At 39.7% G+C, this 26,785-nt stretch overlaps 1 protein-coding gene across 1 annotated transcript in view; it reads right to left on the bottom strand.

Moving 5' to 3' along the window:
* Positions 1-26,785, bottom strand: part of NEK11 (NIMA related kinase 11) — a 286,909-nt gene that overhangs the window by 258,711 nt on the left and 1,413 nt on the right. Inside the window, exon 2 of the mRNA XM_018051495.1 lies at positions 24,927-25,202. Within this exon, the coding sequence (XP_017906984.1) occupies positions 24,927-25,096 (170 nt within the window). The 5' untranslated portion in view covers positions 25,097-25,202. The remainder of the gene's footprint in view (positions 1-24,926; positions 25,203-26,785) is intronic.

The raw sequence follows: 26,785 nt of genomic DNA on the forward strand, positions 1-26,785 counted from the left end.
GCCATATCTTACTGTGATATTGAACAGTTTGCCTTGGAGACGAACAGAGATCATTCTGTCATTTTTGAGATTGCACCCAAGTACTGCATTTTGGACCCTTTTGTTGACTATGAGGGCTACTCCATTTCTTCTAAGGGATTCTTGCCCACAGTAGTAGATATAATGGTTATCTGAATTAAATTTGCCCATTCCCGTCCATTTTAGTTCACTGATTCCCAAAATGTTAATGTTCACTCTTGCCATCTCCTGTTTGACCACTTCCAATTTACCTTGATTCATTGACCTAACATTTACCTTGACCTAACATTCTAGGTTCCTATGCAATATTGTTCTCTACAGCATTGGAATTCACTTGACCACTGGACACACCCACAACTGGGCTTTGTTTCTGCTTTGGTTCAGTCTCTTCATTCCTTCCGGAACTATTTCTCCACTCTTCACCAGTAGCATATTGGGCACCTATCGACCTGGGGAGTTCACATTTCAGTGTCATATAGTTTTGTCTTTTCATACCATTCATGGGGTTCTCACTGGGTGCCATGAGGCATGCAAAAAGCAAAAACAAAAAAACCTCAAAGGCTCCATTCATGTCTTCTAGGAACTTAGATTTTTATTTTTTAATTTTATTTAGTTATTTTTGGCTGTGCTGGGTCTTCACTGCTGTGTGGGCTTTCTCTAGTTGCAGCAAGAAGTGGCTTCTCTTATTGCAGAGCACGGGGTCAGGATCTAGGCAGGTGGGCTTCAGTAGCTTTGGCTTGTGGGCTCTAGAGCGTGGGCTCAGTAATTGTGGTGCATGCGCTTAGTTGCCCTGAAGAATCTGGAATCTTTCCAGACCAGGGATTGAACCCCTGTTCCCTGCATTGGCAGGTGTATTCTTAACCACTGGACCACCAGGGAAGTCCTAGCAGCTTAGATTTTACGTGAAGAGCTGCCATGTACAAAAATTGTTGTTAGGGACAATTACAAGGTTCTGCATAACTACGGAACCGAATTCAAGGTGACAGAACCTGTATGTAGCAGTGTACCCACAGTGCTATGGGGCAGTCTGTGCATCACCATATAACCAAAGAGCAGATGGCACTTGGCAGCTTGCCACTGGTCTTGGGGCTCTCTGGTCAACAAAAAGGACATTTTTAACCTTGCAATATGAACCGGAAAAACTTTTCAGCTTAAAGGCTAAAATGCCTTTGCACACATTCTCTCCTAGAAGTGTGGGGAGGGGAAGTGAACTGGTCATGTTGGGGAATAATTACTGATATGGTTCAGACAGAAAGAGAGAGGGTCCAGCTGACAGAATGTCTTGAACATGAGGCTTAATTTGCATTTTGTCTGGCAGAAGGGATTCGAGAGCTGTAAGATCTTTAGCAAGAGAGTGACATTACAAAAATAGCATTTTGAAAAACAGTTACCTTTGAGCTTGAGGCAAAAGTAGTCGCCCATCAGCCAGGAAGCAACTACAGATGTAAAAATCACAAATGCTTATAGTGAGATCACAGTGGAGAATAAAGGTAAATTTGAAAGATTCTTAAGGAAGAACTGGCAGGTAACTGAATATGTGGTGGGCAGAGAAGGCAGTCACATGTGATACTATTTAGCATTATTCAGAATTGGGAGTGGTAACTACCAGAAAAGGATACTTTCCACTTGATTTGATAAATTTCAGACACTGCCTAGATATTCAAATAGAGATTTCCTTTAGACTCTAGAAATATAAACCTGCATAACAGGTGAAGGAGCAAAGCTAGGGCCATTTGCTCTCAGGTAACAGGAAAAATTAGGAAAGTAAATGGAGTGAATGTGGAACACTGCCTATGATTAATCTACCGTCCTTCACCCCAGAGAACACTGTACAGATAAACTTCAACTCCGTTAATCATCAGAAGGCTAGACAAATTGCCTCAGTGAGGAAAGCAATGAAAGTCCATTGACAAAGAACAAAACAAAGCATATTCCCTCTTGTTAAACATGGCCTCCCAAGCCTTTATGTTAAGATTTCATGTGAGGTTATAGAGATCTGTTCAAACAAGATTACTTCACCCTTGCTAATTATCTTTAGACCCCTGAAGCTACTGAACTTTGCCATAGGTCTGTCATATTGGGGAGACTCTATTTGCTGGTCCCCCTCCTCCACAGCAATCTCCATTGCTAGGCTGTGCTCAGGGCTGGCTTCCTGGGCACGGGGCCTATGCAGGTGCACACGACCTGATGACCAGAAGGGATGCCTTGATTTACCACTCTGTTATCACAAGCTTAAAATTCTCAATCATTTTTAACAAGGGGCTCCACATTTTCATTTTTTACTGCACCCCAAAAAGTTTATAGCCAGCCCCACCTTTCATATTCAAACATAAAAGCTGTATATAACTGACTCTTGTTAAATGGACCAAACTCGTTCTTGGTCACTGGATCAATTTTGCTTTTACACGTTTGATAAAGTGAGGCAGGGCTCAAATCAGTCAGTTATCTATGTGTCTATCGCTGCTGTAAATGTTCTTAACACGGAAGGCCTATGAGACCACAGTCACAGGTGAGGAAGTCAGGAGGCCATAGAAACATTTACAGAAACTGAAATGTCTTTATCTGCTCACACAAATCAGGTACTCAGAGCAACGCTACCACCAGCGGGCTCACTTAAAAACTGACTTTCTAAAGTCAGTAGAAAAGGTCAAACAGGAATCAACTATGTGCAAACTCTGATTCAAGTGCCATTAAATACATACACCTTACACCATGTGGAGAGATCTTAATTTGGTTCAGTTCCTGAAGGAACTATATGGAAGGATTAAGTACATTGACAGAGCTCCCATGAAGGACGAGACTCTCTGATGGGATTTTTATTACATTTTACAATTAGGCTTTATTTCTTGTGGGTTGCACCTCTAAAATTCTAAATTATGTCAGGGAAATATACTATTAAGTTAGAAAATCTATACCCTAGCTCTTCAAGAATACAGGTGAAAAGCAAAATTGACATATATAATACAATTTCCTCTTTATTTGTATCTCCAGCTTCAGAAAAAATACCCTGAAATAAAACTGATGCAATTCATAGTAGTTTCAATGAACTAAACTCTATTTTCCTGAGACCCAAGAATAATAATGCTTCTCCTTAAAATAATCTGAAAATGTATTTTCAGTATTACAGGTCCTCCTGAACTAGAGATCAGTAATATCTTATAGTTTACCTAGAATTTTTTAAAGAAGTTTTTACTTGAAGCATCCTCATTGAATTACTGAAAACTCAAATGAAATGATGCTGTTGAAGTACTTTGTTTTTTCAAATGAAAAAGTTTACTATAATTAATGGGAAACAATATTAAAAAAAACAAATTTCTGGGATTTTCAGGATCAACTTTGATGACTTTCATATTCATAGAAAGTTAAAACAAAGGAAAATAAAACACTTCATCCTTAATTAATTACAGAGTTTGTTTTCAAAGTGAAATTCTTTTCAAAGTGAAATTTTGAAGTATTTCAAAGTTAAATACTCAGTTATGAGACAGGACATCTTATGTTTATTCTCGGCTCTCTAGCACCCCCTAGAGCCAAGCCCATCACCTCTCCACAGTGACTACCGCTATGGAAAGGGAACTGTGATGGAGACTTCCGGACATAACGAGATGGAGATGAGTCCATGTGTTTCATTTATACAGACTACAATGACAGCTTGTCAGCTTATCAGCAGCAGCTTTCAGCCCTCAGCCTGAAGAGGAGATTCTTCAGTGTCTAAATAAATAGCCCTGACTCAGAGCCAGTTTGGCTTTCTCTGAGATTGGGAGCCGAGGACAGAAGGAGGTGCCCACCCATGGAAGGCACTGGCTCTGTCGGGCTATCCTTTCTCAAGGCAGAGAGCAGGTCCATATCTGGAAGCTCAGTGACGAGGCCAGCACCATGGACAGCACACTGGCCTGCCCTCCCACCAAGAGGGGCTCTGCTCAGAGACCCCGTCAAATGCGGCATGTTTTCCTCACTGCAGTGCACAGTCCATCTTTCAGAAAGGAGGCACCTATATCTCAGGGCGACAATTAAAAATAACAAAGTAGTCACTGAGCACTAGACCCATGCGCTCTCTGAGAGAAATCATTAATGAAGGTGTCTGGAGGCTTTCAGGCCCCACATGGAGGACTTCCTGAGGGCCCCCATCACTGACCCTGATCATGAGAAAACGAAGAGTATGCAGCTGACTGCTGATGGAGGCACTATGTGAAGCTGAATGCCCGTCTAAAAACACTTGGTTCCTAATAGAGGGGAGCTATCCCCTTTGAGATCTCACTCAACCCAACAGCACAGCATCATTCATCCTGGTGTAAAATCTCTGCAGCAGAAAAGGACACACAACGAGGCAGAGGCAGTGTGAACCAGCCAGAGATGTCATAGAAGTCTCCACTGAACCTCAAGTCAGTGAAATGAGGTTAAAACCCTTCAGAGGAAAATTCAAGGGCCATCTTCCCAGCCCACAGTCATCTTTTTTCCCCTGTAACCTGGTTCCCACTTCCAGAAAAAAGGAACTGAATAACACACATTAGAAATATAAACATATGCAAAAATGTTATATCCCTCTGCTGTTAGGAAAACAAGAGCTTTAGTGACAGGTTTTGCTCCAAAATGCCTTCTGATGGTCTTTTATCTCAGCTGTTTTTGTTAGAGTCACTATTGATTACCGTTCTAATACCAAACATAATATGAACCATAGACAAGCACAGATCAGACAGATACACACCCAGCACTCCCATTGTCTTTCTACATCTTATTCTTTCCATAGCACTTAATCACATTTCACCACATTACATGACCTTATTCCTCATCTCCCTCTCTCCTCAGCTCCACCAGAATGCTCCCCAACTCGCACTGAGAACTGACTTTGCTGTGTTCACCGCTATATCCCAGGCCTAGAGCAGCACCTGACAGTGAGGAACCCACCCACTCACTCCACGCATTACTTAAGGTACACACTGCTTCCTAATCGCCCCTGACTGAACGACTCTGTGGCATCAAGCATTTGGCTGATATAAACTGGGTCTCTTTATTTTTCCCTGTGGGACTCAGCGAAATAGATCCTCAAGAGAGACCTCGCTCCTCACCCGGGAACAGAGAGGCATCGTAGCCCTCCTGTCCCTGGGGTGGGATATGGTCTAGCTAGTTAATGAGGACATCAGCCCTACTCTGCTACAAGAGAGGCAAAGCCAGCTCAGCCTTGGAGTGAGGAGGAGGGAGGGACAGGAGGAAAGGCTGCCCAGCTGCACTTCTGGAGGGTCATCAAACTGGTCCTACACATCAGGAGACACCCATCAACCTAAGCTATAACCACTCCCTAGGCCATCCCAGCAATGCAACACCCATCAGGTAACCAGGTGCCCTTCCCTGGAAGAGCCTCTCCTCCTTGCAGCTCCTCTGGGTTTATCACCTACATCAGCACTTCTCACCAAAATAATTAAAATGTCCTGCTCAGGGCTGCAGATTCCTCAAGGGCTTTGAACATTGTCTCTTGACCAGAGCTGTAAGCCCAATTGCACCCTCTGTCACACATATACACTGGCAGCTCCGAACTATGTCCCTACCCAACTTTAAATATATTTCCCATTTCTGGGCCACTCCAGCTATAACACACTAGGAATTATAATTTATAGTAATTCTATAATTATCTTGTGAGCAATACAGTCACACTGCATCACATGTTTGCATTTTGAATTTTTTTGTGTTTAAACTAAAAATATATCCCATTTTTGCTACCCTGCTTTACAAGGTTTCAAAGAATAGAAGTGGTCCAGAGCTCTCTTAACCTTTAAGAGACCCTGACCCCTTCCAACCCCTGGCCCATCTGATAGAGCTATTTGCATTCAAATCCTATTTTCAGCCCAATGCAAGCTCCTGGAGGACAGTGGCCACAGCCCTCAGCTGGATGCTCGTTAGATGAAGCTGCTCTTGGCCATGCTCTAGGACAGTAGAGTGAAGTTTAGTCAAATGTATGGCTTTTTCTTTCAATATAGACTGAAACTACAGGATGGCAAGAAAAAACAAACCTATTTCAGGTCAGTTAAAATAGTCTGTGAAGATAAGAGGTTTTCTTTCAGCTTACTTTTCCTTTCCTAGAGAGAAATTAAAAGTACATTAATGATCTATTTTTAGCCTCATTCATTTACCGGTGAAGTTAAAATATGAGTAGACTATAACCAAGCGAAGATGGCGTGAGGACTTGAGTTAACCCTACAGGTAGAGATGCTGCCCTGTCAGTAGCCGGTCTGCATGTCACTTTACCGCCACCTGCTGGTCATGACGGTCAGCGTCGCGAAACAGCGTCATTAAAACCGTGACTTTCATTCCTATTCCTCTTTCTGAATCTCTTGTGAACTTAGATACCACAGATCCTTGTGACCAACAACTTCCACTTGGTACCACGGTGTTCAACATGGGTAGCAACTCCTGAGATGTCTCCTCAGAACACCAGTGCTAGTCAGAGAGGCTGGGGAAGGGAGTCCAGTGGCTGAACACTCGGTAAAAGCTCTGGAACGGTCACAGCGTAGCCAGCAGATTTCAGGCTCTGAAGAGTTCCTTAGCAAACTGTCTTAACTCTGTGGAATCCAACGTTTTCCAAACTCATTTAATCATGTAACCACTTTTGACACAGAACACCTATCCACATCTTCAGGTACTCTAAAGGCTGAGCTAGTCCCCAAAAATCACAGCTGTAAATGTTTCATGGTATCGAATGCTTGCCTACGCCACAAACTAGACAATTTCACAACATGATTTTCGTTTATAAATGACTTGCCACCAGATTTACACCCTTTCTTACATCACCTCCAAGACACACAGGATGGCAAAGTAATATTGTTGTCACTATCACATCACAGCCAACTTATTTCAAAAAGTGAAAAAATCATCTTGCCATGAGACCTCTATAAGAAGTTTCCAGCAGTGCTTCTCAAACTTTTCCAGCAAAATACCTCTAGTAGCAAAGAAGGAAAAACTTATACCCTGGAACAGAACTGCCAAAAGCAGAACATGTCTGAAATCTCATGCTTTACTTTAAAAATTCATGTAAGAAACTGACGTGTTTGTGAAAAGATAAATGTTCAGGGTTATTCATTGCAACAGTGTTTTTAATACCAAAAGATTAAGAACAACCCAAATGTATAGCAACAGGAAAGTAGCTAAATTATACTGCAGTCATATAGTGGAATGTAATAACTATATAGTTGTTAAAGAATGGAAACATTCTCTATATGTTGTTGTTGTTTAGTCAAGTTGTGTTCAGCTTTTCAGGACCCCATGGACTGCAGCACACCAGGTTCTCTGTCCCTCAATATCTCCTGCAGTTTGCCCAAGTTCATGTCCACTGAACCAGTGATTCCATCCATTCTCTATATACTGACATGCAAAGCTCTCCCAGATATCTTGGCATACGAAAAAAAAGCATGAAACAGAAGTGTATAATATGCTAGTTTTTATCAGAAGAGGACAAAAATAAGAATCTGTATTCCAGATATGCCTGTAGATGCACAAGGATCTCTGGAAGGATCCACAGGAAACAAACCCATTATATCTCGGGGAAGAGAATGGGAACTCAGAAAAAGGGGGACAAGGATGAGAGGAGACTTTTCACAGCACAGCTTTTTATATTTTTTGAGCCATATAAATATATAGTCTATTAAAATTATATTAAAATTTCAAAATTATGCAAATTTTATTCTACTCCATGACATAGTCATATTTGCCCTAAATTTTTAAAAATTACACATGTATTTTCACAATTGTAAAATGAAATCCATATTTAAAATCCTGCTTCGTGGGTCATCTGGGACATCATATGTATGGTTCAGTGTGAAAAGTACAGGTTCAGGCCATTTAAATCTTGCTTAGATATTTAGCCTTCATTTCATTTGGAAAACCAACATCAGCACACAAAAAATCTGAGAATGCTACTAAAAAATGCTTCTCAACAGTTTGGGATTTTTATCTATAGGCTGGGGGTTTTAATCAGGGAAAGATTAACCCCAGCATCTTAGAAATCTTATGCTCAAAATCAATACCTCTCTATCTTTGGTAATTAAGAAAGGGCCACCACACTGAGATGGCTCCCAGAATGCGAAGCTCACAGACTTCTGCCCATTCATCAACGCTAGTGAACCCAGCAGCAGCCAAACACCAAAAGCAAACCTCTGCTTCATGGCGAAAGTAACTGAACTTCAAACTCTTCAACTATTTTCTACACGTATTTAAAAGACTGGTGATTATTTTTTAAATTAATCAGTCTGGCTTAAGTCAAACAATTTCCTATTTCCTTAATAGAAAAAAATAATTAGGCTTCTTTTGGTTATACTTCCACACTTTTATTAGAATGCTTTTTATACATTATATGTGAAAAAATATAGCATTTCTTTTTTATATAAAAGATATGGGCTAAAAAATAAATAAAATACAACTCAGATATAACTGATGGAACAAGCAAATGCAGCATGACTAATGTCAATAAAAGGTACTATATGTACCTAGTGCATTTTGTCCCAGAAAAGATATTCTAAGGACAAGTTTTGCATCATTGTTTGCCTCCCAGGAGTAGTTTAATAAACCAACAGTGCTATAAATGTCTTCTAAATTCTCCCAAACTGAAATTTTATTTCTAGGTGTAAATAAGGCCAGAATTAAAAGGACAAACAGCGTGAAGAGATGAAGCAGTGCAGCATGACCAGCAGGGAGTCATCTGCTGCTTTCATCCTCTCTGGTTCTATTTCAGAAGGCTGTTCTCTCTGGGATCCCTTCAGACAAACAGGCAGTGGGGACCATGAGGACTTAAAACTCTGCTGCAATCTCCTGATGATCTGTTGGATATTCATGAGGGGCAGAATGACTCCACCTTTAGGTTTTATATCAGTTGTAATAATGAGTTATGAATAATTGATCTCTAGGTAGTAAATTATTCAGGCAAGCACACAGTTTCCAAGGAATCCTGGAGAGAGTCTAGCTAATGGCATGAGATGAGTCAGGCAGCTACCGAAGGGACATCCCACATCACCCCACGCAGCGGTGGCAGGGGAGTCAGGGGTCCCAGCAGGTGCTTTTCAATGAGGGGGCCATATTACCACCTTTTGAATTAGTATAAAGTGGAAGTTCCCCACAGGGCACTCCAGTGTCTCTCCAATATATGAAACACTGAGCCCTAACCACTTCATCCATCAGACCAGGATATTTGTGGTCAGCTGAGTACAACCTCTGCTGCTGAAACTAGCGCTGAACTGAAAAACTATGAAATCAAGAATGCACATGTGTGAATACACACACACACATACATACTTGTGTGTTTATGTGTATGTATATATGCACACACACATATATACATATCCACAGTTTTTGTGTTTATGTACATATATACAAAGACACACACATGAAGTTTCTGTCATTGTGCAGAGAGCAAAATAATGCTAAAATAAGCTTTACCTGGAGGACATTATCTACTGCTCTTGGTTTTCAAAACCTGTTGAATACACCTTACCCCTTCTGAGTTCAAAATTCAACCTTTTTAAAGAGAGTAAGGCTTACTTCAGGTATGTGTCAAGTCCCATCCATATCAAACACCCATTCCTAAGCAATGTTAAACTGCCTTGCATATAACATCTGTCATTGAACCATCTTATAATTTTCATTTATAAAATAATTCTGAAAATAATGTAAATTATTAATAGTTAAAGCTCAATAATCATTGTTCTGAAATATCTTTCAAAGAGCACATGAAATAAAAGCAGCTGATCAACAAATAGCAAATCCGCTACTGTAAAAACTGCATTGTCTGATCTTGCCTCCAAACCCACAATATCTGTACTTGAGTGAGGCCCATGAGAAGGAAGATGAAGGAGAGAGGAAATCAAGGGCTGCCAGGCTACAACTTTCCTCAAATCTCTCCTGAGGGAAGGCAGGTATAGCTACGTGATTAGGTTTCTAGAGGTTTCCCCAAACTCAAATTAATAGGGAAGTGGAAATATCCATTCAAATTAAAACGCTGAGTGCCAACTACATATAGGAATTTGAGGAAACTGACATCCAGACACATTTTAATCAAAGCTTCAATATTCCAAATTTTCTATTAGAAATTTGGAAACTTAGAACATATGTATTTAACCTTCCTTCCTCATTTGCTCAATAAAGGTCCTGAAAAACAAAGCCTTTAATTTTTCTCTGATCTAAAAACAAGATTGACTGGTCTGAACTCAAAGATTAAGAAAGCAACATTAAGCTTAAACTATCAGATTTCACAAGATTATCACTAGCAACTGCAAAATCAACCAGCTTAACAACCTCAGAGATTCCATGTACCGTGGTCCAGGGTTTGCTTTTTTTTTAATTTATTTATTTTAATTGGAAGCTAATTATTTTACAATATTGTAGTGGTTTTTGCCATACATTGACATGAATCAGCCATGGGTATATATATGTCCCTCATTCTGAACCCCCCTCCCAAATCCCTCCCCATCCCATCCATCAGGGTCGTCCCAGTGCACCAGCCCTGATCACTCTGTCTCACGCATTGAACCTGGACTGACGATCTATTTCACATATGGTAATATACATGTTTCAATGCTATTCTCTCAAATCATCCCACCCTCACCTTCTCCCAGAGTCCAAAAGTCTATTCTTTACATCTGAGTCTCTTTTGCTGTCTCGTATATAGGGTTATCATTCTCATCTTTCTAAATTCCATATATATGTGTTAATATACTGTATTAGTGTTTTTCTTTCTGACTTACTTCACTCTGTATAATAGGCTCCAGTTTCATCAACCTTATTAGAACTGACTCAAATGTGTTCAATAGCTGAGTAATATTCCATTGTATATAGGTACCACAGCTTTCTTATCCATTCGTCTGCCAATGGACATCTAGGTTGCTTCCATGTCCTGGCTATTGTAAACAGTGCTGTGATGAACACTGGGGTACATTGTCTCTTTTAGCTCTGGTTTCCTTGGTGTGTATGCCCAGCAGTGGGATTGCTGGATCGTATGGCAGTTTTGTTTCCAGTTTTTTAAGGATTCTCCACACTGTTCTCCATAGTGGCTGTAGTGGTTTGCATTCCCACCAACAGTGTAAGAGGGTTCCCTTTTCTCCACATCCTCTCCAGCGTTTATTGTTTGTAGACTTTTTGACAGCAGCCATTCTGACTGGCATGAGATGGTACCTCATTGTGCTTTGACTTGCATTTCTCTGATAATGAGTGATGTTGAGCATCTTTTCATGTGTTTGTTAGTCACTTATATATCTTCTTTGGAGAAATGTCTGTTTTGTTCTTTGGCCCATTTTTTTGATTGGGTTGTTTTATTTTTCTGGTATTAAGCTACATGAGCTGCTTGTATATTTTTGAGACTAATTCTTTGTCAGTCGCTTTGTTTGCTATTACTTTCTCCCATTCTGAAAGCTGTCTTTTCACAAGGTTTGTATTTTCTAAACACAACTGTGCTTTGTGCTTAGTCACTCAGTTGTGTCTGACTCTTTGTGACTCCATGGACTGTAGCCTGCCAAGCTCCTCTGTCCACGGGGATTCTCCAGGCAAGAATACTGGAGTTGGTTTCCATGCCCTCCTCCAGGGGATCTTCTAAACCCAGGTCTCCCTCAGCGCAGGCAGATTATTTACCACCTGAGCCACCAGGGAAGTCCAAGAATACTAGAGTGGGGTAGCCTATCCCTTCCCCAGGGTGTCTTCCTGACCCAGGAATAGAAGCGGGGTCTCCTGCATTGCAGGCGAATTCTTTACCAGTTGAGTTACCAGGAAAGCCCTATACACACTTATTAAGGTATAATTGGCATGTGATACACTGCACATATTTAAGGTGTGTAATTTGATAAATTTTGACATCTGGATATGCCCACAAAACTATCTCCACAATCATGACAACAAGGATGCCCATCAGCTCCAAAAATTTCCTCATGCTCAGGATTTGCTTTTTAAATAACTAAAACTTTGGGTAAACTTTTCACATGATTACTAAATAATAGCAATGCTGTCCTAATTAGTATGTCCTACCTGTCAAAGGTTTCATAACTGCTCATCCATACTTACAATTATCAGGTAAAGAGGGCTATGAGAGCAGCTGAGAAATAAAAAGTGATTTTATCCCTGTTAAGACTATGGAACAGAAATTCAATTTCATAGTATTTTAAAGCAATGAGTCACATAATATTACTGCATATTTTTAAAACTACATGAAATTATACACAATTAATGTAGTACACAAGCTACTTTTAGAAATCTTTGGTGTTAACTATATCTATTTCCCATGTAAATATAAACCTACCAATCATTGGTTCTAAAAGTGAAGCTTAGGAATAACTGACCAAGAAGCTAATAGTAACAAACAGGTTGTTGTTGTTTTCTCCCTTGTTGACTTTCAAATCACACAGGTCAATCTAAGTTTACTATTTAGACATGAATGTCATGGCAACCAAACTTTTCCCCAGGAAAATCTGCTCAGGAGTAATAAAGTAAGCCAAAACTAATTTTAACCTGAGAGTTTTCTGCTTTCTCATTTCTTTGACGATTAAGTTATAGATGAATCTCATTTTCCAAGTTATTTAAAGGTGGATGGTATCACAACTCAAATTTTCAGCTCAAAATATTATAGAGGTGGGTACTGGCCAAAACTGCCCATACCTACTTCCAGGTCAATGCACGTGTCAAAAAAGGATGCAGATCAGTTCAAAAGGGAAAGGATTGGGAAAACAAGATACCCTCTCAGATGATCCTCAGGAGCAAGTGACAGTACAGGGAACTGCCAGCTGTGTGCCAGGCCCAGTGCTAGCTGGCTTGTTCCAACAAACACTGCTGGAAGAAAGGTTCTCTCAAGAAGGAAGGCTGCTTTAATAGAATCAAGAACAAGAAGGGCTAGTTACACTTTGTTCTGGCATCAGGAAACTATAAAGTTAGCCCAAAGAATATTGTGACATCAACCATTAAAAACCTTGGATTTGGAATCTATCAAAACTCATCTCAGTCTTTGCTATAACACATCTTGCAGAAAAAAAAAAATTTCCTTTATTTGTTAGGGGATGAAAACTTGAACTGCCCTACACCTATAAAGTTTTTTCTTGTATATCGTACATTCATTCTCAAAGCATTTTGTTGTATTTACTGAACACCAAATGCTAAGTTGCTTCAGTTGCATCCGACTCTTTGCGACCCTATGGACTGTGGCCCACCAGGCTCCTCTGTCCAAGGAATTTTCCAGGCAAGAATACTGGAGTGGACTGCCATTTCCATCTCCAATTCATTGAATAAATTAGACAAAAGTCACATTTAAAATAATAGGCTTACACAAATCTTGTGTTTTTAAAACTTGAAGTAGTCAGCAATGACAACATTAAAGAGACCAGCATATCCAAATACATTTAAAAATATTATTTATTAAAATAGCTTAGATATCCCTACCCCCATCTCATACATTTATAAAGAATAATATTCCCTATTTCCTGGGGGTATTATCCAGTGTTAGCAAAACCATTAGCTTCTCTACTCACAAATCCACCAAAGCAATACACTGGAACAACAGAGTGGTATAAGGAAAGAAATTAAATAGTCTAAAAATGTAATAAATATACTAAAGTAATTTATCTATACTCTTCTCCTGTCAACATATTTTACATAAATCACTTTTGTTTTCTTTCAAACAACAGTAATGTAAGAAAAAAAAAGGATTTTTTAAAAAGGCTTTTTGTGTGTTGTTGTCTTCCTTCTGAAAGCTTCTTGGTGGCTCCGTCTTCAAGGTAGGCTTGTTTGGCTCCTGAAGTGGAGGGTCTCCTTGCAACCTACTCATCCTAAGGTATTGTATTTATTAGTCATCCCTCATTCCTAAGTATTACATCGGAGATAAAAGCTCATGGCTTCTTTCCTGCTAATACATGCAGCCTCGGGAAGATGTGAATCGCTTACCTCAGAAGGTCAACTTCATTACTACAACTGGGGTAAGCCAGTATGCACCCACCTTCTCTCCTCCCCTTTCCCTTCCAGCTCCCAAACCCTAATGCCATAAGATGGTCAGAATCTCAAAGGATCTGAATTACTGCAGACCAAGTGGCAAAGCTCAAAGTGAGGTCTAAGTTTAGACTTACCCCGTCCAGATTTACCTAGAAGGAGCCTACACACAATATGTTCCAGGATATGAACTACTTAAAAAGAGATTTTAAGATGCACTCATATTATAAGTGGGGAAGGAAATGGCAACCCACTCCAGTGTTCTTGCCTGGAGAATCCCAGGGATGGGGAAGCCTGGTAGGCTGCCGTCTATGGGATCGCAGAGTCGGACACGACTGAAGTGACTTAGCAGCATATTATACGCTCTATAAAAAGACTGAAGATTTTAAGGGGAAAAGACCTGATCACTACAATGAAAAAACAGAAGAAAACCATATTTTCTGGCATGGAAAAATGGAAAGAAATCATTAGTTTCCTCCAAATTGCTTTTATAACTCTCCACTGCATAAACCATTGAATCCTATTAAATTAACTCAGCTCACTCAACAATCCAATTCCATCATCACAGACACCTGCTGGGGAGAACTCTTGGTCATAATATAGAAATAATAGCTTTAATAAGAGTACAGAGAACAGACTCAAAGCAAGACTCATTAAATCTATTGATGTTTTTATTTAGAATGACTCAAAACTGAAAGTAAAGATATGTTCAAATAATTAAGTAAATCGACAGAAAATCCATAAATAGGTGCTAGTAGGTGCAATATATAAATAGTAGCTTTGTTGAAAGCTGCTGCTGCTTCTGCTGCTAAGTCTCTTCAGTCGTGTCCAACTCTGTCCCTGGGATTCTCCAGGCAAGAACACTGGAGTGGGTTGCCATTTCCTTCTCCAATGCATGAAAGTGAAAAGTGAAAGTGAAGTCGCTCAGTCGTGTCCGACTCTTCACGACCCCATGGACTGCAGCCTACCAGGCTCCTCTGTCCATGGGATTTTCCAGGCAAGAGTACTGAAGTGGGGTGCTATCTGCTATTAAATAGCAGAAATTACTGTCATTGATCGCAGACGGTAAAGCATCTGTCTACGATGTGGGAGACTTGGGTTTGATCCCTGGGTTGGGAAGATTCCTTGGAGAAGGAAATGGCAATCCACTCCAGTACTATTGCCTGGAAAATCCCATGGACAGAGGACCCTGGTAGGCTACAGTCCATGGGGTCGCAAAGAGTCGGACACGACTGAGCAACTTCACGTTGAGTCACTGAAAGCTGTTTCAAATATTATAAAATCTATACATTCTGATAAAGAACTATTACTCATTTTTAATAATTTTTGACACTGGCAGGTTACTAAAATCAATTTATTAATTCTCTAAGAGGAAATAATGTCCTTTTCCATAAACAGTGAAAACATATACACAGAAAGGGAGGCTTTTTAGTTCATTCCTTATAATAAGAAAACTGATTTCTCCATGTCTCAATGTGTTGGAAACAAACTTGAAAATGGATGAAGTCCTTTTTTTCTAATTACACTGAGCATCTCAGCAAAAGTGGCTATAATCCACTGAAGGTGAAAGTGAACGTCGCTCAGTCATGTCTGACTCTTTGCAACCCCATGGACTGTATAATCCATGGAATTCTCTAGGCCAGAATAGTGGAGTGGGTAGCCCTTCCCTTCTCCAGGGGATCTTCCCAACCCAGGGATTGAACTCAGGTCTCCCGCATTGCAGGCAGATTCTTTACCAGCTGAGCCACAAGGGAAGCCCAAGAATACTGGAGTGGGTAGCCTGTCCCTTCTCCAGTGGATCTTCCCGACCCAGGAATCAAACCATGGCCTCCTACATTGCAGGCGGATTCTTTACCAACTCAACTGGCTCAAATATTCTTCAACTAAAGCATAGAATGCCCATCACTTATCAGTGACTGAAGCTTGGTTATTCATTAGTGTCCCAGACTTATACCAGCAACAGAAAGGATACACTGAAATAGTTATTATATAATATCTCTGAGCATACAAAAAGGGACAACAGTTTTTCACTTCCACTTCAAAGAGAGTACCAGAATCTGGTCACCAGATTTGTTGAATGAATATCGAGTTTCTTTTATTTATTATGAGGATCTTTTCAAACTTGCACATGGTACAAAATTCCAAATGTACCAAAATGGTTCAGTGGAAAGTGAGTCTCCTTGACTCCTTGTCCTCAGTCTTTGAGGCAACTACCATGACCAATGCCATGTTTCCTTGAAGACTGAATAAATGTCTGTCAGTGGATACAGTAAACACCACAAGTTGGATGGCAGGATTACAGATCATTTCCCTGCTTTATGCACACATGTATTTTTGTAAAATGTATGCATGTTACCTTCAATACTGGAAAAGAAGGTAGCCAAGGGTTAACTGTAAGTACGTGCCTCTGGAGTGTTCAGGAAACATACACTGGCTCTGAGGGTTCCCAGGAAAACAGTCGCTGGGAACAATGTTCCCTATTATGAAGAAGAGATCCTTCATCTGATTAAATCAAGTAACTGTCTAATTCTTCCACCTATTTCATTTTAGTTATACTTTCACTTCTGATTAGACATTCAGCTTCTCCAGACTCACCCCAGAAAATAGTGGGGAGGTACATGCAAGGAGATGCTTATTCATTCTAAGCCTAGAATTAAGAAGTTGCATCATGATTTATAGAGTCGTCTTATCTGAATTTGTTCCTCACCTAGACTGATCATCTCTAGGTGTATTGAGATGAAAGCAAGGAATGGATCTTACTGTGATGGCTTTAGCATGCTTCTGTCCTTCAAAAGCCCTGACCCCCCTGGCCCTACCCCTGTTGGTGGTTACAATTCAACACAACACTTTGGAACTGGGCTATAGACCTGAGATATTCTCAGGAGGGACTGGGCTAAGGACAGCCATTTTTCTAGCTTTACAATAAAGGACCTGGACTGTTCTGGGTTTCTTTTTATTGCCTCTTTATAACTTTTCATCTCCTTTATTCTCAAGGTCTAAGACCACTCTGCTCTTACTGTCAATACGACTAATTCTATCAGCAGCCCCCTGCCTTCATCTCTCCTATATTGTTTCCATGGCTGAGAGGGAAATCTGCTTGTTAAGGCTTTTAAAAATCCACTCTAATACAGGCCCCAGAGCTTTCCTGTGAGGCAAGGTCCTGGGCCTCACTGTGTGGGCTTGGGGACATTTCTCCAAGGATTTGGTGGCCTTTCCTATTTAGGATCCTCATCTCATACTAAACAGACTTGATACTGGGAAAAACATGTCCTGTGGAGAGAAAAGGCATTTCCATGTTAACCATGTTGAGTATATTCAGGCAAAGACCAAAGTGTAGGTGCACAGCTATGGAAGGAAATATTTAGATATTTTCATGAATAGAACCAAAGGGGGAGAGAATGAAACCTCTGAGATAAAGCACAGAAACTAGCAAAATAATGACCTCACGTAGCTAAGAGGAAGCTGGGCAGTGGCCATTCCCACATCTCCAAGAGCAACCTGCCACGCAAAGGCTGAATAACTGCACTGGCTGCTGGTTGTTTCATGTCTCTTCTAGAAAGGAAGTTCCTAAGAGCCAAAGCTTGTATCCTATTGCTTCAGCTTCATTCCTGGTTCTTGGTCTAAACCAAAGATTTATTACATAAATTGTATTACACACTTGAGTTGACAAACTAAAAGACTAGAGCAGAAAATCAACTCCACATAATAATGTCACTGAATCTTAAATGTGATAAAAGTTTTTTTTAAAAACCAGCATTCTATGCTGATAAGATTAACGCTAAAATTCACCAACTGCGGCCCATGATTCCTATTAAATTACACATACTATTCTAAGTATCAAAGTAATGTCCTAGCTTATCAAAACCTTTGGTTTGCATAATAAAAAATTGAAAGCGTAACAAAAAATATAAAATTATGAGCCAGAATTAGAATAAACTTTAGGAATATGCATTAACTTTATCACACCTTCACATTATCATTAGACCAGAGTTTCTATAATTTATTATGAAAGAAAATATTCCCAAATATTGTTTTATGAATTTCATGACACAGAGCATAATAAAGTAAAATCCCCTATCTCATTCACTAATCATTTTAAGCTTAATTTTATTCTACTTTGGTAACTAAAAAAGAATGCCAGATATTTCTATGCCCAAAAAAACCCCTCTCTCCACACATTTATTAATCAAGTATAATGCCCATAGTCTTTTAAAAAATTTCACAGTAAACGCAGAAAGTCAACAAAAATGTAAAGGAATGTGATATTTACATTGTAATTCAAATTCATAAATTCATAGTATATGAATAATACAGATGGTAGAGTGATGCCCTCAAGAGGCACAGTAACAAATGGCAACTGTCTAAGAAAGTTCTTTAATTAAATCTAAAGTGCATATTTCCTGGACCTAGAGTTCACAGGAACTGTTAACAGTGACCTACAGACCAGCTGAGGCTCATGGACTGTCAAGTAACTCCTTTAATACGGGTACCAAGGCAGTAGTCTGGCATTTGAAGGTACTATGCATGTATGTGTGCATGCATGCTGACGCTAAGTCGTGTCTGACTCTTCGTGACCCTATGGACTGCAGCCTATTAGGCTCCACTGTCCATGGGACTTTCCAGGCAAGAATACTGGAGGAGTTGCCATCTTCTCCTCCAGGCTATCTTCCTGACCCAGGGATCAAACCTATTTCTCCTGCACTGGAGGCAGATTCTTTATTTATTTATTTTTTTTTTAATTTTATTTTTTTTTTATTGATTTTTTTTTATTGATTTTTTTTTTTTTAAATTTTAAAATCTTTAATTCTTACATGCGTTCCCAAACATGAACCCCCCTCCCACCTCCCTCCCCACAACATCTCTCTGGGTCATCCCCATGCACCTGCCCCAAGCAAGCTGCACCCTACGTCAGACATGGACTGGCGATTCAATTCTTACATGACAGTATACAAGTTAGAATTCCCATTCTACCAAATCATCCCACCCTCTCCCTCTCCCTCTGAGTCCAAAAGTCCGTTATACACATCTGTGTCTTTTTTCCTGTCTTGCATACAGGGTCGTCATTGCCATCTTCCTAAATTCCATATATATGTGTTAGTATACTGTATTGGTGTTTTTCTTTCTGGCTTACTTCACTCTGTATAATTGGCTCCAGTTTCATCCATCTCATCAGAACTGATTCAAATGAATTCTTTTTAACGGCTGAGTAATACTCCATTGTGTATATGTACCACAGCTTTCTTATCCATTCATCTGCTGATGGACATCTAGGTTGTTTCCATGTCCTGGCTATTATAAACAGTGCTGCGATGAACATTGGGGTGCATGTGTCTCTTTCAATTCTGGTTTCCTCCGTGTGTATGCCCAGAAGTGGGATTGCTGGGTCATAAGGTAGTTCTATTTGCAATTTTTTAAGGAATCTCCACACTGTTCTCCATAGTGGCTGTACTAGTTTGCATTCCCACCAACAGTGTAGGAGGGTTCCCTTTTCTCCACACCCTCTCCAGCATTTATTGCTTGCAGATTTTTGGATCGCAGCCATTCTGACTGGTGTGAAGTGGTACCTCATTGTGGTTTTGATTTGCATTTCTCTAATAATGAGTGATGTTGAGCATCTTTTCATGTGTTTGTTAGCCATCCGTATGTCTTCTTTGGAGAAATGTCTATTTAGTTCTTTGGCCCATTTTTTGATTGGGTCGTTTATTTTTCTGGAATTGAGCTGCAGAAGTTGCTTGTATATTTTTGAGATTAGTTGTTTGTCAGTTGTTTCATTTGCTATTATTTTCTCCCATTCAGAAGGCTGTCTTTTCACCTTGCTTATATTTTCCTTTGTTGTACAGAAGCTTTTAATTTTAATTAGATCCCATTTGTTTATTTTTGCTTTTATTTCCAGAATTCTGGGAGGTGGATCATAGAGGATCCTGCTGTGATTTATGTCTGAGAGTGTTTTGCCTATGTTCTCCTCTAGGAGTTTTATAGTTTCTGATCTTACATTTAGATCTTTAATCCATTTTGAGTTTATTTTTGTGTGCGGTGTTAGAAAGTGATCTAGTTTCATTCTTTTACAAGTGGTTGACCAGTTTTCCCAGCACCACTTGTTAAAGAGATTGTCTTTACTCCATTGTATATTCTTGCCTCCTTTGTCAAAGATAAGGTGTCCATATGTGTGTGGATTTATCTCTGGGCTTTCTATTTTGTTCCATTGATCTATATGTCTGTCTTTGTGCCAGTACCATACTGTCTTGATGACTGTGGCTTTGTAGTAGAGCCTGAAGTCAGGCAAGTTGATTTGGAGGCAGATTCTTTACTGAGACACCTGTGAATCCAGAGATACCACACCTTCTCCTTATCATCTCAAAGAGTTAGTGTATCTGAAAACATGAAGAAAGTCAGATCAACTTTGATCTGTTAAGGGAACAGCATTCATAACATTACAGAAATCTTTTTAGGAGGTATTTTCTACCCATCTCTAAACCAATTTCCTATGTTTATGACCTAGCATGTAAAGCAGAATAAAAAACATAAACTAACGAAACTGCTTGGAGAATGGGCGGTGCTTGTTAATGCGGTTTGATCACAAACCAAAGGTACAACTGTCAACACTCCTGGGAAAGGATGCTAAAAATATGGGCTTAGTCTCCTGCCTCTATGTGTGCATTAAAAACAACAATCAATGGTGAGCTGCTGCCCTACGCAGCTAAAAGGTCAGCATTCTGAGGACCAGTTTCTTTCAGACAGCCATGGAGACAGGAAAGAATAGATGACAACAGAAGCATTATGACCTCAAGAAAGATTCTAGAAGTTTCTAAGATCACATACCTAATATCAAATAGCTTTGCTTGGAGACTTTTCTCTCTTAAAAGTGGAATGCAAGGGCTTCCCTGATGGTCCAGTGGTTAAGAATCCAGCTGCCAATGCAGGGGACATGGGTTTGATCCTAGTCCAGGAATATGCATGTGCTGAGGAGCAACTAAAGCTTGTGTGCCACAACTAGTGAGCCCACATACTAGAGCTGGCAAGCCGCAACTATTGAGGCCTGCGTGCCTAGAGCCAGTGCTCCACAAGAGAAGTGACCACAATGAGAGATCAATGCACTGCAACAAAGAATAGCCTCTGCTCACCGCAACTAGAAAAAGCCTGCTGTAGCAAAAGACCAAAGCTCAGCAACAAAGACACAGCCAAAGAGAAACAGAGAATGAAACAAAGAAAGAAAGAAAGAAAGAGGAATGCAAAAGAAAAGCTTCTACTTAGAGAGTTCCAGGTGCAGTTGAGCTTCCCTGGTGGCTCAGATGGTAAAGAATCTGCCTGAAATGCAGGACACCAGGTTTGATCCCTGGGTCAGGAAAATTCCTGGAGAAGGAAATGGCAACTCACTCCAGTATTCTTGCCTGGCAAATCCCAGGACAGAGGAGACTGGTGGGCTACAGTCTATGGGGTCGCAGAGTTGGACACGACTAAGTGACTAACACTTTTTTTTCACTTCCAGTTGCAGTTACCAGGTGGTGTCTAAGAAAACTGAAGCTCAGATTAGGAACCTGTATAATCTTAAATCTCGGTTAAGAACAAGACTGGCTTTACTTACTGATATGTTCACCTTCAAGACCTGTGGTCTTAACCATGACACTACACTGCCTTTCTTTGAGCATTCTAAGACTCCATGAGCAGCCATATTCACAATCCTTCATGATTTCAGCAGCTCTAAAGTCAAACGTCTACAAAAGCAGGCAAGTAGTGGAAAGTGTAAGAGACAGTAAGAAGGGGCAAGAATGCAGCTAATTGGAGAGGACTCTAGGATCTGCCTAAAGAAGGCCACTGCCTGCAGCTTCCGTCTGCACTGGCTACACAGGCAGCAGCATTAGCAAAGATGATCAAATCTTCTAATTTTTTTTCAAGAGAAGATGAAAAGCTCAACTTTAGGAGAGTTGTTAGGAGAGCTGCCCATTTTTAAATATTGGCAGCTAATTTAGATTTTAAAAGAAACAACTCTGCAGCCAAACCAAACATATCTAAAGTGATTATGACCAGTATATAATATGTTGTAGAGATTCTGATGATGAATGATTCCTGTCTGAGAGATTCTAGACTAGACCTTTCCTATTAAATGATTTGTCAGTTATCCTCACTGTTGAATTCATTCTACACATCCAGGCTTTCCTCAGCTCAAGTCATAATTCTTAAGTTCAGATACTATAAAGGTCACTAACAAATCACTTCCCACCCAATCGTCCCCAGCCCCCTCCTCTCTCCCAATCTCCTCTCCACTTCCCTACACACTTACACACATACACAGACCCATTATCACCCATTATCTCAAGTTTGAAATTTTCAAGTTTAGTCTTCATACAACTTTTTAGGCCTCCTGTTAACTCTAAAATTCTTCACATTTCTCATTAGTTGAAGAACCCAAAACTGTATACATTCTTTACTCTGTGAATTTTGTAACTCTTGGGTCAGATTTAGGTCTACTCTTAATGTCTCCATAAAGAATCTCCAGTAATTTTCATAAACTTATCATCTTGTTCTAAATGTCTTGGGTATTTCTAGTATTTAAGGTAAAAAATTATTATTTTGAGTCCTAAAGCATGTTCTAAGGACACCAGAAAAGTGCCAGCACTGTTCCCATTCTTCACATAGGAGTTCATCAAAAATTATTAAGTCTAGATACTTACTTTTAAAAATTCTGGACATAGAGACCATTTAAAAGGTTGATTTTTTTTTAAATAAAATAGTAGTATCAGTGCAACAATTACTTTTATAGCTTTTATGGCATATTAAGAAGTAGAAAGAAGTTTATCACACTGATTTTAAACCAATGGGCAAAAGCTGGAAGAATTCAGAGTAGCATCAAAACCTCTAAGATAGAGTAGATTATGGGATGGAAATTTGTTCTTCTCAAGTTAAGGACTAATTTCTCAGATTACTTTCCCTTCTCCTTTCTTTTCCTCCTGCGTTTCTGATGTACACATTTCTTTTCAGTTCCAACTAAGTTATCACTGCAGCAAATTCAAACAACTTTAAGCTAAAAATGAAGATTCATCTTTATTTGTAAGAGATGTACTGTCCAACAGCATTAACAGGTTTTCTCTACCATGGAAGTTTATAGGCTTCAATTAAAATCAAAAGGAAAAAAGTAACATGTGCATCATAAATACAAGATAACTTGAGATGGGAACCTCTGTTTGGTTTAAATGTCTACTTTGAGGGCTGTATGACTACAGACTTTGAACAACTCCTCCATGGAAAAAAGCCAAAAAAAGTCAATGTTATATTTCCTTCACTTGTGGTTCAGCTGGTAAAGAATCCACCTGCAATGCAGGAGACCTGGGTTCTATCCCTGGGTTGGGAAGATGCCCTTAAGAAGAGAAAGGCTACCCACTCCATATTCTGGCCTGGAGAATTCCATGGACTAGTCCATGGGGTCGCAAAGAGTTGGACACAACTGAGTGACTTTCACTCACTTTCAGTACACTCTATTTACCTCAAATGTGAATTACCACCCATTTGCATTTCATAACATTTCTACATTTTCTTCAGGATTGACTGGCTTGATCTCCTTACTGTCCAAAAGACTCTCAAGAGTCTTCTCCAGCATCATAGCTGGAAAGCATCTATTCCTCAGTACTCAGCCTTCTCAGCCTTCTAAAAATGCAGTCTTTATAAACAATTTTTATTTTCTCATTCAAATCTCAATCAGGTTAAGCAGAAGCAAGGCTGTTACTGAGACTTTGGTATGCATAAAAATCTTACTTTCATATAATCTACCCCATACCAGACCACTTGACCTGTCTCTTGAGAAATCTGTATGCAGGTCAGAAAGCAACAGTTAGAACTGGACATGGAACAACAGACTGGTTCCAAATAGGAAAAGGAGTATATCAAGGATGTGTATTGTCACCCTGCTTATTTAACTTATATGCAGAGTACATCATGAGAAATGTTAGGCTGGATGAAGCACAAGCTGGAATCAAGATTGCTAGGAGAAATATTAATAACCTCAGATATGCAGATGATACCACCCTTATGGCTGAAAGTGAAGAAGAACTAAAGAGCCCCTTGATGAAAGTGAAAGAGGAGAGTGAAAAAGTTGGCTTAAAGTTCAACATTCAGAAAATGAAGATCATGGCATCTGGTCCCATCATTTCATGGCCAATAGATGGGGAAACAGTAGAAACAGTGGCTGACTTTATTTGGGGGGGGGGCTCCAAAATCACTGCAGAAGGTGACTGTAGCCATGAAATTAAAAGACACTTGCTCCTTGGAAGGAAAGTTATGACCAACCTAGACAGCATGTTAAAAAGCAGAGACATTACTTTGCCAACAAAGGTCCATCTAGTTAAGGCTATGGTTTTTCCAGTAGTCATGTATGGATATGAGAGCTGGACTATAAAGAAAGCTGAGCACCGAAGAATTGTTGCTTTTGAACTGTGGTGTTGAAGACACATGAGAGTCCCTTGAACTGCAAGGAGATCCAACCAGTCCATCCTAAAGGAGATCGGTCCTAAGTGTTCACTGGAAGGACTGATGTTGAAGCTGAAACTGCAATACTTTGGCCATCTGATGCAAAGAACTGACTCCTTGGAAAAGGCCCTGATGCTGGGAAAGATTGAAGGCAGGAGGAGAACAGGACGACAGAGGATGAGATGGTTGGATGGCATCACCAACTCAGTGGACACGAGTTTCAGTAAACTCCAGTAGTTGGTGAGGGACAGGGAAACCTGGCGTGCTGTGGTCCATGGGGTCGCAAAGAGTCAGACACGACTGAGTGACTGAACTGAACTGAACTGAACCCCATTATATTATATTCATCAGCTGAAATGCCTTTAACAATCTCCTCTGAAGACACCATTCAAGGAGCTTTTCTATCTCTTACTAACTTCTTATTTTAATGCAAAGAGCAAAGTAAACAGTACTTCATAAGAGCTGCACACACACAGCAGACAACTCAAGGTTTGCATGAAATATTTTTTACTTACAATTCTTCTCCTTGTTTGGCTTTCTTGTCTGACACCAGATAGACGGTTCCAAAACTTCCGCTGCCAAGTTTCTGTTGAAGCATGTATCTTCTCGCAATCAAGGACTTTGGACATGTGGAAACAGCTATTGATCCACTCACACACTTAGCAGCCTCTTGGAATTTCTGCATTGCTCCAAACGAGAGAACTGTTTGCTTGTTTGCTTATAGAAACTCCAAGTCTCATTCAAGTCTCCTAGGAGATGGTCAAATGCATCCAAGTAGTACTGGTCAATGCCTTAAAGAGGAAAGATCCAGAGGTCAGATCTAATAGGTGCTGAACTATTCCTAACAAAAAATGTAAGTGACAGTGATACTGACTCCTTGATTAGTGGATTGAATGACCCAATGTTGGTTAACTACTTGAGAAAATGTTAAAAGGTAGAGATACTGCAGATTCCAATATAAGGCAGTCTTTCACATAAACAGAGCCTTTCCTCAGATAGCTAAATTTGACAAAACTGAGTAACAGTCAAATTTCCCCAAAGTTCTGAGATGTATATATGTTTTACAATCAACAATCTGTTTAAGATTTTATACTCCCTGCCTACTTTTCAAAAAACATCCAAATAAAAGAACTTTATAATTCCCTAAAATATACACATCTCCATCAAGTTTTATGTAATTCTTCCCACCTTGTGTCTATTTTTTATTTAATATGCGCCATTTTTGAAGACTTTACTGAATTTGTTACAATATTACTTCTGTTTATGTTTTCAGTTTGTTGGCACAAGGCATGTGGGATCTTCGCTACTGCAGCAAGGATCAAACCTCCACCCGCCTGTGTTGGAAGGTTTAACCACTGGACCACCTGGGAAGTCCCTTATGTCTATTTTGACGAACAAATGGTGCTGCTGCTGCCACTAAGTCACTTCAGTCGTGTCCAACTCTGTGCGACCCAAGAGACGGCAGCTGACCAGGCTCCCCCATCCCTGGGATTCTCCAGGCAAGAACACTAGAGTGGGTTGCTATTTCCTTCTCCAATGCATGAAAGTGAAGTCGCTCAGTCACGTCTGACTCTTAGCAACCCCATGGACTGCAGCCTACCAGGCTCTTCCATCCATGGCATTTTCCAGGCAAGAGTACTGGAGTGGGTTCCCATTGCATTCTCCAAACAAATGATGAGTTAGGATTAAACCAGAAATTAGCATGATGCTGGTTTGATTTTATTTTTTCCTGTAGATTTTAAACCAGGATATTTGCATTTGTTTTTATAGATGTGAAGAGGGATATGGATTTGAAATGAATTTTTTTCCATCCCAAGCAAATTCTGATCCAGTTTCTGAAGTTTTTTTTAATTATACACACTGTGTATAGAATAATCTCCCTGGACTGAAAACAAGAAGTTTCACAAATGCAGTTCAAATCTAAAATTGTATTTTTATTAGCTAAATATAAATTTGTTATAGGTAAAGCTGTAATTCCTCAAGAAACTATATATGCATAGCAGACTTATGAAAAGCAGGACTGTTTCATATGAGTATGTGCATGGTAAAATCACTTTTATTTCATCAAAATGAAAAATGTTTTGCTAATTACTATGAAAAATGAGTTTCATTTTAAATTGCTAAGAAAGCATGATTTTAAATTGAATACTGGGCCTTGGAGTCAGATCAATTCCAAAGCTATAAAACAAAAACCTATTGTGCATAATGAGAAAACAAAATGTTACCTGTGTAGTTTGAGGTATATGGCCAACGGGCTTCATCATGGTGGTGGCCAATTACAAACATCCTTGGAATCCAACATAAATAAGGAAATGTGTATTTACACCACTTCCTTTCATGAAATAATGTATTAATCAGTTAAGTTTTTCCTAAT

Source organism: Capra hircus, chromosome 1, assembly GCF_001704415.2.
Source record: "Capra hircus breed San Clemente chromosome 1, ASM170441v1, whole genome shotgun sequence".
NCBI lineage: Eukaryota > Metazoa > Chordata > Mammalia > Artiodactyla > Bovidae > Capra > Capra hircus.